Raw genomic sequence first — 13,060 nt, forward strand, 5'->3', positions numbered from 1 at the left:
GAGTGCTGAGCTCACTGCCCCTTTGCCTTGTGCTTGTGGGATATGAGCAGGGTCATGAGGACAGCCTGCACCATCTACAGTGGGGCCCACAGCAGAGGGTGGAGGGATGAGGGACTTTGTACCCTCTGTGGGCAGGTCTTCAATGCCTGCATGGGCTTTTGCCATTGCCTTCTCTTTGATGAGGTCAAATAGGGGTACCAGTGTGAGAGGTGAGCACTGAGAGCAGGCAGTGGAGGCTGGAAGTCAGGCAGCAAGATATGGTTTTGTGATTCCTGGAGTAAGCTCTGCCAGTCACCTGCACCATTGTTCCCAAGCAGCTTGTTAGAAATACACTCCTGGGCTCCAACACAGATTCTGATGTTCCGTGATATTAAGGGTTTGAGAATGTGGTGTGGTGGAGTAAATTCTGGACTGTCTGAAGGACAGTGTCAGGGATGGGGCTGCAGAGAGCTCTCAAGGACCCCAGACTTTTTGGGTAGCACAGGCATTAGTTAAGGCTGCCCTCCTGAGCAGGGTCTAGAATGGAATGTCCCTCAGTGGCCTCTGCCCAGGCACTTTCACTCTTTCATCTTGGGGCACAGATCCCTTCTCTGGGTGTCCCAGGGCTTTGAGCCTTTGTTGCCGCAGCTCTCTGAGAGCAGAGCAGGGTTGGAACATGTCGAGAACAAGATGAACCAGAAATGGGTCATGGTGAATAGGGCGGATGGCGGAACTGGGGTTTTACAAAATGCTCCAGAAAGATCTCTTCATCCCCTTTCTAGAACTTTGATAATGGTGACTCTCGCTTGGACTCCAGCGAATTTCTGAAATTTGTGGAGCAAAATGAAACTGCCATCAACATCACTACCTATCCAGACCAGGAGAACAATAAGCTGCTGAGGTGAGTGGGCTGAGGAGGTCAGGGAGAGGTCCCCAGGGTAGGCTGGATGAGAGAAGGGGTTTGAACCCCTTCCTACCTGCAAAGGAACCACCAGTGTCAATGTCAATGTGAAATAAAAAGCAAAATATAGATTCTGTCTTGGTCTCTCCTGTGAACATTATGAACCAATATATTGAGCACCCCTGATAACTGATCAAGTAGTTGCTGCTTTTGGCCAGGACTTGTAAGGAATAGAAAAATGTAATTTTAAAATAAATTATCACATCAAAGCTGTTTCTGAGTTTAGTGGGTAATAATGTTTTAATGGTTAATTTTCTAAAGGAATTACTAAAATGTTCTATTTAACTAAAGGTCTTAAAATAGCTTTAGTTCTGATTTTTAAGATTCTCAGTGCTATTTCATGTAGAGAACCCTAATTGTTACAAATGTCAGCACATTCCTTTCCTTGTCAATATAACTCCAGGGTAAATATTAAAAAAAAAATAACCCCTAGTGTGGTTCCAGTATATTGGTGAGAATTAAAAATAAAAAAGCGGAGTTCCCGTCATGGCGCAGTGGTTAACGAATCCGACTAGGAACCATGAGGTTGCGGGTTCGGTCCCTGCCCTTGCTCAGTGGGTTAACGATCCGGCGTTGCCGTGAGCTGTGGTGTAGGTTGCAGACGCGGCTCGGATCCCGCGTTGCTGTGGCTCTGGCGTAGGCCAGTGGCTGCGGCTCTGATTCGACCCCTAGCCTGGGAACCTCCATATGCCGCGGGAGCAGCCCAAAGAAATAGCAAAAAGACAGAAAAAAAATAAAATAAAAAAGCACCTATTCGTTCAAAAGAATACAAACCATGAAGCCCAGATCTAGAAGAATTCTTAATAATAACCCATGGCTTTAAAGTATAATATCTGCAAATCCTCCTTATTTTGATACCCTGAAATGAGATAGTATTTTACAGGTTCAACACTTAATTCCCGTGACATCCCAGTGAAGGAGGAGGGCTCCTTGTCCCTATTTTACAGACGAGAAAACAGGTGCAGGAAAGTTGAATAACTAGCTCAAGGCTATTCGGGTTATAAGTGATTAAGCCAGGGCTCAAATCCAGGCCAAGGCGAGAGAGAGGGAGCTGGGGTTCTAGAGAACTTTTCTGAAAGACCTCTGTAGAAGAGTGATGGTGGGAAGGCCGGCTCACCTCATACCCTTTCATATCACATTCTTTCCATATTATCTGTTCCTACCACTTCCGTTGGATTTTTCCAGTTGGCTTGATTTGATACTTTGTACCGTGGGGAAAGGCAGTTGCTAGTGGCAGGTACGCAGGTAGTGAAACATTTGTCAATCCAAGTGGACAAAACCATTCGGGGAAACTTTAGCCACTTTGGGAATATCATTTGAATAGCTTGAGTGATCTGACATCCATTATAATGAATGCTTACAGGAGTCAGCATGCATAATGGTTGTGGGAGGTTAGTGTAGAAACTGTTTCTTTAAACAGTCTCCTTGGCCACTTAGGGAGGCCCAGGTATACTTAATCCTGATGCTTAATTCCTTTCTTTGGAAGTGAAGCTGAGGTCTTGCTGACACACATCTCCTGTTTCATTTCAGAGGACTCTGTGTTGATGCACTTATTGAACTGTCTGATGAAAATGCTGACTGGAAACTAAGCTTCCAAGAGTTCCTCAAGTGCCTCAATCCATCTTTCAACCCTCCAGAGAAGAGTATGACTAACCTAAGAAATGGGGGGTTGTAGGGAGTGGGGGCATTTTGAGGGGGTCAGGATAGAGGAGATGGGTGGAACTCTCCTGACCTAAGAAAATTACCTTCCACAATTTCACAGTGGGCCCCAGTGCATCATCTCCATGCTGAGGTTCAGGTCCACAAATCTTTGGGTTGATGGTGGCGTTTGCTCAGATAGGGTGAGGGACAAGCAGGTCTTAAGGTGCACAGCCTATGAGACATCCTGTTCCACCTTCACCCTAAACTCTTGAAAGCGCCTTATTCCTGGTCCCACAGAGTGTGCCCTGGAGGACGAAACGTATGCAGATGGAGCTGAGACTGAGGTGGACTGTAACCGCTGTGTGTGTGCCTGCGGAAACTGGGTCTGCACAGCCATGACCTGTGACGGTGAGCTCTGCCTCACTCGGAAAGAGGGCACAGCAGGGAGATAGCTTCTTTCGTGAAATCACCACAAGAGAAATCAGGGCAGGGATGACAGAGAAGAGTGAGGTGGGGGTAGCACAGAGGGCAGAGCACTTATGCCAGATGCATTACATTGGAAAATCATGCCAGAGGTTTGGAACAAGAGGGGTTCAAGACCCAGGGCAAGATCAAATGTTGATAAGAGATTAGAATGGTAATAATAATAAGGAAAGCAAACACATATTTAGTGAGAACTACATGACCTCTAACGACTTTATATATTAACCTACTTAATCCTTATGATAGTTTAGGAAATCCTGTATGTCAAGGACTTAGGTGGCTGGAAAACAAAATGCGTCCTCCTTGCCATCCATGCCCAGCAGGAAAAGGAGACATGTTCATAGACCCTCTTTGAATTAAGAGAATTGGGTGATGCTGAAAAAAGAGAAAATTGAGATAGTTGAGACATGGGCAGGATGGGCTGGGAGACAGAAATGTTGGAGAGAGTGTATGGAGGGGGCGGGGGGCGGGGTGTGGCAGGGGGTGGCGCAGTACTCAAGCCAGCATCACCACTATCACTCCCCTATGAGGAAATCTTTCAGAAAAGTTTCGTAGAACCCCAGCTCCCTCCCTGTCCTCTTGGCCTGGATTTGCGCCCCGGGCCCAGCCACTTACTACTCAGGCACATTACTTTGAAAGTGTCCGGTGTACTGGGACACTTCATATTCAGAGATATGTGGGTAACTCACCTCTCCTTTCCTACGTTAAATAAGAGATGAAATTGGGAGCCTAAAAGTAGATAATAGTGGGATCCCTAACTGGCTTCCTTTAGCCACCACTGCTCTGAGCCTTCATTCTTCTTGCAGGAAAGAATCAGAAGGGGACCCAGACCCAGACAGAGGAGGAAATGACCAGATATGTCCAGGAGATCCAAAAGCATCAGGTGAGTTGCAGCCTCCATGCTGGGTCAGGTATCCGTGCCACCACTGGGCCCTTCCACCACTCAGACACTGCCTGATGCCTCAGGAGACCAAGGAGATGTGCCCTGTTCAATGCAAGAGGTCCTGAATGATAAACCTATGCATCGTATCACACAAACCATGGTATAGACGCTTCCCCGAGGAAGTCCTTTATGGAGCCAGTAGGCCTCAGCAGATGCAAGTAACAAGCTGGTAAATTGCTTTGTAAGGTAGAAACAGCTGGGTAGTGATTTGCAAATGAGTTGCAAGTAAGCATGGTCTAAAGAAGCGTTCCTGTTTCTTGTAACCAGTGCCCAGACCCCAAGACTGTGAGCTCCTTGAGGGCCGGCTCTATGACTTGCTCGCCGTGGAAGCCCTCATTTAGCACAGGGCCTGGTGGCTCTCAATGAGCGTGAAATCAGTGATTTGAAATCCAGCCAAAAGGATTTAAGTTAAATGCCAAGCTGGCTAGAACACAGTCTGGGAACTTAGAGATTCTGCTTCCTAGAGACTTGAGATGATAAATAAGAATTATGTTCAGGTTCTGTGTCATTAAGTTGAAGGCTTTCTTGGGGAAAAGGTTCTTAGCAGAATGGTGATCCATTGACATATTTTGCTGAAATCCTAGACAGAAAACATGTGCCAGACCCCTAGGGGTGTCTTTCCGCTGGTTTACCTGTAGTGTTTTTTTGTTTTTTGTTTTTTGTTTTTTTTTTCATTTTTAAAGTTTTACTGAAGTGTAGTTGCTTTACAATGTTATAATAATATCTGCTGCACAACAAAATGATTCAGGTATACATATACACACATCCATTCTTTTTCAGATTCTTTTTCCATATAGGTTACCATAGAATATTGGGTAGAATTCCCTGTGCTATACCACAGGTCCCCATTAACCATCCATTCCACAGACAATAGTCTTAACAAAGGATGTTGTTCTTTGAATTACCTGTCTGTAAAAGGCTGGTAATACAAGCCTTCTCTCTGACATACAATTTTAAGGAATATAATGGTCTCAAGAACTATTAAGATGAAATATTTCACTTGAAAATCAAGAGCTATTAATACTAATAATAATTGCTCATATTTATTGATGATTTATATATATATATTTTGTCATAATTGACACTGATAGTGTAGAAACCTCATGTCAGTTTTTTTAAACAAAAGCAGAAGCTCCATGCCTTTCGTTTTTCCATATTTCAGAAGCCTTCAGTCTCCAGATAAGTGCAAACCCATAAAAGCAAAAAGAACCTCATAAGAATTCCTTTCATCTAGGGTGGAAAAATGATTAAAGTAGACATGGGGAGTGAATTAAAATAGCTAACATTTTTTAATGTCTCTGTTTTATGTGAGTTGCCGCAGAAGCCAGGGCTAAGATAAGGACTCAAGTACAAATAGTTTATTTGGGAGGCGGTCCCAGCAAACCCCAGATGGGGTGTTGGGAAGTGAGCCTAGAAAGGGCAGGAAGCAATAAAGGGTGTGGATCAAGGCACATTACCACTGGGGGCAAGTGGAGCTTGGTGCCAGTGCTGGTGCAGAACTCCGAGAACAGCTACTGTGCCCAAGGGGGCGGGGAGCTGGGCTATGCGTGCACAAACTCCCATCAGCCACTGGCTGAGAGCCGCCACCAGCAAACGAATTCCCTGGCATTTCTGGCCTGCCAGCATGTGTGGGCAGAGCAGGCTCCCACTGCCAGAGAAAGCCTCAGGCAAAGAGATGCAGGTGCTCTCAGGAAGAAGCCTTACCAGTGTACTGAAACATTAAAGGCAAGGGCTATGGATGGGGCACCACCAGGGTCCGCTCGATGCCAGGCCCTGTTGTTGTTTTTTTATTCCCTATATAGTTTTTTATTGAGATAGAATTCATTTGCCACAAAACACACCCTTTCATAGTGTACGATCCAGTGGTTTTCAACATATTCATAAAATTGTCAACCTCACCACTATGTAATTGCAGAGCATTTTCATCATCCTCCCAAAAGAAACCCTTCACCCATTAGAAGTCACTTAAGTTCTCTTCTCCTTCAGCCCCTGGCAACCACGAATCTGCCTTATAATGCTATAGATTTGCCTATTCTGGACACATATAATAGAATCATATAATATATGGCATTTTCTGTCTGACTTCTTTTCACTTAGCATAATTTTCAAGGTTTATCCTTATTGTAGCGTGAATCAGTACTTTATTCCTTTTTATGGCTAAGTAACATTCATGGTATGGATATACCACATTTTGTATATCCATTCATCAGTTGATATGATGTATTTAGGTTGCTTCTACTTTTTAGCTATGATGAATAATACTGCTATGAACATTCTTGTGCAAGTGTCTTCATGAACATATGTTTTCAGTTTTTTGAAGTATATACCTAGGAGTGGAATTTTGGGATCATGTGGTAACTCTGTTTTTTATCTTGTGAAGAACTGCCAGACTGTTTTCCAAAAGTGGCTGTACCATTTTACATCCTCACTAGCAGTATTCCAGTTTCTCCGGAAACTCACCAACATTCGTAACTGTCATTATTTTTTATTTTACCGGTTCTAGTAGGTGTGAAGTGGCATCTCATTATAGTTTTGATTGCATTTCCCTAATGATTAATGAATAATGTTGAGCATCTTTTCATGTGCTTTTTGGCTGTTATTAAGAATGCTTTCTGGAGTTCCCGTCGTGGCACAGTGGTTAACGAATCCAACTAGGAACCATGAGGTTGTGGGTTCGATCCCTGCCCTTGCTCAGTGGGTTAACGATCCAGCATTGCCATGACCTCTGGTGTAGGTCGCAGACGCGGCTTGGATCCCACGTCGCTGTGGCTCTGGTGTAGGCTGGCAGCTACAGCTCCGATTAGACCCCTAGCCTGGGAACCTCCATATGCCGCGGGAGCAGCCCAAGAAATGGCAAAAAGACAAAAAAAAAAAAAAAAAAAAGCTTTCTTTGAAGAAATGCACCACTGTTCTAAGGAGCAGTACTTTATTACAAGGCATAAAGGTTTCATAATATGCCCAAAGTCGCCCAGAAAGTAGCATGGCCATGATTCAAACTTCGGCAATCTGCTTCCAGAGCCTGTTGCTCTTAATGCTTCTCCAAATTTGGATTCAGAACATTTTGCATCCTTTTCCTCATTTTTTTTTTTCTTTTTATGGTCTCGCCTGCAATATATGGAAGTCCCCAGGCTAGGGGTCAAATCCAAGCAGCAGATGCCAGCCTACACCACAGCCACACTCTGCCAGGCAACACTGGATCGGAGCTCCATATACAACCTACCCCACAACGCTGGATCCTTAACCCACTAGTGAGGCCAGGGATCTAACCTGCATCCTCACGGACATTATGTCAGGTTCTTAACCCACTGAACCACAATGGGAACTCCCTTTTTTTTTTCTTTTTCTTTCTTTTTTTTTGGGGGGGGGTCTTTTTGTCTTTTAAGGCTGCACCTGTGGCATATGGAGGTTCCCAGGCTAGGGTTCCAATCGGAACTGTAGCTGCTGGCCTGTGCCAGAGCCCCAGCAATGAGGGATCCGAGCCACGTCTGCAATGTACACCACAGTTCACAGCAATGCTGGATCCTTAACCCACTGAGCAAGGCCAGGGATCTGACCCACGTCTTCATGGATGCTAGTTGGTTTCACTAACAACTGAGCCACGACAGGAACTCCCTTTATCTTCATTTCTAAAATGAATGTAATAATGTATGCCTGACCTGATTGTTTCATAGGAGTTTAAATGGGGTCAGTTTCTAATTTATCAACAGTCCCTACACAACCATGTCATGAGTAAGACATGATCCTTGCCCACAAATTTTTCATTGCCCATGAAGGAGACAGATAAGTAAACAGAACTAAAGTTCAGCGTAAGTATATATCCATCAATGCTTATATAAAGTCTTGAGGACTAGATAAATGCCGATAATTTTTTAATATTTCATGATACTTATTTTCTCTTGCTTCTCAAAGGAGACAGCTGAAAAGACCAAGAGAGTGAGCACCAAAGAGATCTAATGAGGAGGCATCTGGGAATGGTGTCTAGAGCCTGGCACCTTCTCTTCCACTTCAGTGCTGAGTCCAGTATACGCAAGTGTCTGCTACAATCGCCAAATCACCAGTATTTGCTTGTATAGCAATGAGTTTTATTTTGTCTATTTGTTTTGCAATAGAGGAAATGGGGGTGGCTGGCTAGGAGGGAGAGGGCCATAGCCTTCATTTCTAGGAGCGCTTTGAGAGAAACTGTAAATGATGCTCAGGGGCTGGAGACAAGTTAAGAAACTGCATCAGGGTTGGGAGAGGAGTGGACCCAGATCTGGAACACTTCTGAGTCCACCACAGCTTTGATCATGCTGTAGGGAGTACAGGCAATGAGAAAGAACTTAGCAGGCTGTCCCCAGAGGAAGGCTTTGGGAAAGTCAGTAGAGAAGACTGCATTCTGCTTCCAGCCCTTCCTGCTGCCATCAGCGTAACAGATCTCCAGCATCTGTGCTTCTCCTCATGGCCCCAACCACTGGCTCTAGATACATGGCCATCTTGCTAGTTACCCAATGACTGCAGGGTGCACCCAAATGATGCAGGTACTTGTAGACTTTGAGCCCCTTAGAGACCTAACCAAATTTTAAAAATACTTGTTACCAAAGGTGCTATTTTTCTGTAAACTTTTTTTTGGCAAGTCGATTTCACTCTTCCATTATTATCATTGTATTATTGTTGTTGTTGTTTAATATTTTTATTTTCTTGACTAGAATTGAGCTTTTGTAATTATTTTTCATTAGTCCTACCATTTCAGAGGTGGGAGAGTTTGGGGTCCTTCTTGGTACAGGGACTGCTATTACCCAGACTCCCCTCACGCTGCCACATACTAGATGTAGCCCAGAATTTGCCCCCTGGCTTCCAGTGGGTCAGCAGCCTGCCAGAGAAGCAGGGTGTGCCTCGAACAGAAGCCAGGAGAATTTTCTCTGTATAAAGCTTTTAAGATCCAAAAAGCAAATTTGTTTTCATTTATTCTGATAGATTTATGCAAATCAGTATCCCAAAGAATGGCGACAAGTGCAGCTAAGCAAGGCTTCGCTGTCCCAGCCTGTCAACATGCCCATTGATCTTCCACTAACGAGGACAGTGACTCTGGCCCTGTCTCTTCCTATTTCTGGGCCTCAGTTTCCTCAGTGAGCAGGTAGGAATGCATTAAACTGTTGATTTGAGAAATTGTAAATTCTGTGGTTCTGATCATTGGTCAAGAAGGAGACAAGTTCCTGTGATTCTCCTCCTTCTTCTTAGGATAAATGAAACCTACTGTCATAACAAGTATGGTCAGACAGCCAAAAACAAGATGACCAAATTTAACCTCAGTCTGAATGGCCCCACGGGCTGTGCTGTGATGTAGAGCCCTCAGGTAAAGCCTGCTCAGAACTGTGAGAAGGAGAAGCACTCCACTCTGTCCTTACTTGTACATTTCATCTTTAACCTCGGGAGCAGAAATGGCTTTCCTATTAGAGATGAGGACAAAAGAAGGTTTGCCATTTCGAGGGAAGGCAAAAATTGGAATTTGACTCTTAACACTGTGACAGTGTCTTTTTGGCTTCTGTGATAATTAACCCCACTCAGTACCATGTTTAAGATGCATTTGGAATAACAAAATTATAAACTTCACATAAGATCTCATTTTCAGGAAGCAGATTATAGACCACCAGAGGGAAGTAACATAGGCTATATTGCACAGGCAGCTCTGAAAAAGTTGTGCTGAAAATGGAATTTGTTCTAAACAAGTTCCCTTTTTCTCCTTTGAAAGACCATTCTCCACTTTGTTTAGAATTCTGAGCTTTTATAAACCATCCCACTTGAAAGCTCTCTTCGAACCCCACTTGTGTGGTCTGAAATGCATCTCCCTGTCAAAATACCTTGGAGAACTCCCAACAGCACACCTTGATCCACTTTTGCCAGTCCTTGGACACTATTGAAGAGAGGGCCGAAGTACCATTTGGTTTAAAGCAAGAAGGCAGAGTGTCTCCTCACCAGTTACATTTAGGTCAGTGGTTGCCCTCCAAGATGACCCCCATCCTGCAATACTGAATTCCCAAGAGCAAATCTGCATTCCTCCTGTAAATAGGGAAGCTACTGTCTGCACCATAGACTCACGTGATCTAACAGTCATTCATGGAAAGCTGCTAAATAGCCTAGTTTGGGGAGTCTTGCATGGAGCTTTGCATGGAGCAAATAAACAGGATTAAAACAGGTTCAGTTCCTCCAACTCTCTAAAAGCATCGGGCCTAGACGACAAGCTTCCTTGCGCTTTCTCTGTGTATATGTTTTTTATAAACATATTACAGCATCTGTTAAGATTCAGTGTCCATGGAAACCTTCTCAAATGCCATGACTCTGGACTCCATCACTCTTTGGAAAGCAGGGCTCCTCCACCTGCTAATAAGCCCATGTGGACCAGTCTGAATGTCTTTCCTTTACACTTATGTTTTTAAATAGTCAAATTTCAAGAAACAGTTTGGACAGGTTTCTGTTGCCTGTGTGTTTGTGAAATGTATTTGTATTTAGTAGGCTTCCATATTTCATTTAACTTGTTTTTGTAACTCCTGATTCTTTTTTGGATACTATTGATAAATAAAGAAATTAAAATAATGGTTGTATTGTTTCCCTTTCCCCCAATTAAGGCCAAATAAAGTTGTGAGAACATTAACCATTTACCTCATAAAGTGGATTTCAAGAGGTTTAAAAGAGGCCTGAGGAGTTTCTCCTGATGAAATCTCGGGACTGCAGTTATGGAAAGGAAGGTTTACTCAAGGACAGATAGAACAAATTTATTTAAAAAGAGTCATTGATGGTGAGTCTGTGACAGGCCGTCAAGGAGCATTCCTGTATTGAGAAGAGACTAAACTAAATGACTGCTATAGCTACCATGAATCTTAGGAGACTGAATGACACCAAGTGAAGCTGCTGCTGGTAAACCTGTATGAGAAGCCAGACAGACCTGGGAAGCGTGCCAGGATCTGGTTGGGTGAACTTAGTGGCTGTTTATCTGATACATGTGTATCCTGTAGAGATAAACTTTTCCAAGTGGACTGGAAGTCGTTGCAAGACCCTCTGTTCTGCTCCATCTTTTTTTTTTTTTTTGTCTTTTTGTCTTTTTGCTATTTCTTGGGCCGCTCTCGAGGCATATGGAGGTTCCCAGGCTAGGGGTCAAATCAGAGCTGTAGCCACCGGCCTACGCCAGAGCCACAGCAACGCGGGATCCAAGCCACGTCTGCAACCTACACCACAGCTCACGGCAACGCCGGATCGTTAACCCACTGAGCAAGGGCAGGGACCGAACCCGCAACCTCATGGTTCCTAGTCGGATTCGTTAACCACTGTGCCACGACAGGAACTCCTGTTCTGCTCCATCTTGAAGATCCATTACCAATACCTCTTCTCCATCTCCCTTTACAATTTTTTTTTTAGGGCTGCACCTGCAGTATATGGAGGGTCCCAGGCTAGGGGTTGAATTGGAGCTGCAGCTGCTGGCCTACACTACACTCAAAGCAATGCCAGATCCGAGGTGTCTCTGTGAGCTACACCATAGCTCACAGCAATGCTGGATCCTTAACCCACTGAGCTAGGCCAGGGATCGAACCTGTGCCCTCATGGATACTAATCTTTCATTTTCACTGAGCCACAACAGGAACTCCCTCCCTTTACAATTGATTCTCAGAGGTATCATGTACTTCCCACCACCAATAATTCTCTCTTCCAAAAGAGCTTATTACAGTTGGTGAGGTTTAGCTTTCTTAATTTCAATCTTAATGTATAGAAGTCTTGCTTCTCTAAAATTATAGCCAGGTAACCTTGATTGGACATTACTCAAATGCTAATGAGATATTAAAATGTCATCTGATTATTTTATTGCTACAAACTATTGATCTCATTAATCATAGTTTGGTTCTTTAAACTTTCCTTCTCAGAAAGGAATCTTAAACCCAATCTGAAGGGTTCCTTGTCTACACCACTTTTAAATACTGGCTGGCCCCTTCCAAACTTCTGTGCTCTGTGAGTACTTTTCCTGCTGTTACAGTATGCATGTGTTCAGGGAATGAAAGTGAATTAAAATAAACATAATTCAGAAAGTAAGTTTCCTATGATCAAAATGTAACATGAGTTCTATAAATTAGTACACATTACTTTGATTAGCTTTAGCTTTGGAGCTCCTGTGTCAAGTTCTCATTGGTCGTCTTAAATTATTTCTGAAATAAAGGGAAGGATGGAGTAAAAAATATCTTTTGAATGCGTAGACCTAAGCAGATGCCCTTAGAGTCCTGGAGTAAATGTAGGATGGATGGAGGACATAAAGAGTAAACCCTGGGCTATTGCTGCAGGAGGCTAATTCATGATGTAACTAGCAAGTGCCATCTTGTCCTCTCAAGAAGTGGCCTTTCTATCAATAGCAGTTCATTTTTTAAAATTATTTAACACTTATTCTTTCTTCCTTTCCTTCTTTCTTTCTTTTCTTTTCGTTAAGGCCTCACCTCTGGCAATGGAAGTTCCAGGTTGAAGGGTCAAACTGGAACTGCAGCTGCTGGCCTACACCACAGCCACAGCAATGCCAGCTCTGAGCTGCATCTGCGACCACAGCCAGCGGCAACACCAGATCCTTAACCCACTGAGCGAAGCCAGGGATCGAACCCGTGTCCTCATGGATACTAGTCAGGTTCTTAAACTGCTGAGTCACAATAGGAACGCCCTAACACTCATTTCTAATTGAAAAACTTCTATGTACACGTGGTAAAATAAAAAATTAAAATTGTGTCAAAGGAAAAACTGAAAAATTCATCCTCTTAGAGGGTGTGCACACATAACTTTGCTTATAATTGTCAATTGTCTTTAAAGAAGTGGCATGCGTTTATATTTGTACCAAAAATGCATACACTGAGCTTGTCCATTTTCCCACATTTTTGCAAGCACTGAGTCTTCAAAGCTTTGGGCTTCTGACAGAGGAAAAATGGTAACTCACAGCCTTGTTTTTGATTAATTTTATTATTTAGTGAGACTGAGCATCTTTCCATGAATGATCGGTCCTTGTCTTTTTCTATCATTCCCTTTGCTAATTTTTCTATTTGTTGTTGGCCTTT

At 43.6% G+C, this 13,060-nt stretch overlaps 1 protein-coding gene across 1 annotated transcript in view; it reads left to right on the forward strand.

Annotated features, from left to right (window-relative positions):
• Positions 1-10,577, forward strand: part of FSTL1 (follistatin like 1) — a 54,294-nt gene extending 43,717 nt beyond the window's left edge. Inside the window, exons 7-11 of the mRNA XM_047791361.1 lie at positions 762-880; positions 2,471-2,583; positions 2,879-2,989; positions 3,871-3,947; positions 7,917-10,577. Of these exons, the coding sequence (XP_047647317.1) occupies positions 762-880; positions 2,471-2,583; positions 2,879-2,989; positions 3,871-3,947; positions 7,917-7,961 (465 nt within the window). The 3' untranslated portion in view covers positions 7,962-10,577. The remainder of the gene's footprint in view (positions 1-761; positions 881-2,470; positions 2,584-2,878; positions 2,990-3,870; positions 3,948-7,916) is intronic.
• Positions 10,578-13,060: the final 2,483 nt, after the last annotated feature.

Source organism: Phacochoerus africanus, chromosome 1 (assembly GCF_016906955.1).
Source record: "Phacochoerus africanus isolate WHEZ1 chromosome 1, ROS_Pafr_v1, whole genome shotgun sequence".
Classification (NCBI taxonomy): Eukaryota; Metazoa; Chordata; class Mammalia; order Artiodactyla; family Suidae; genus Phacochoerus; species Phacochoerus africanus.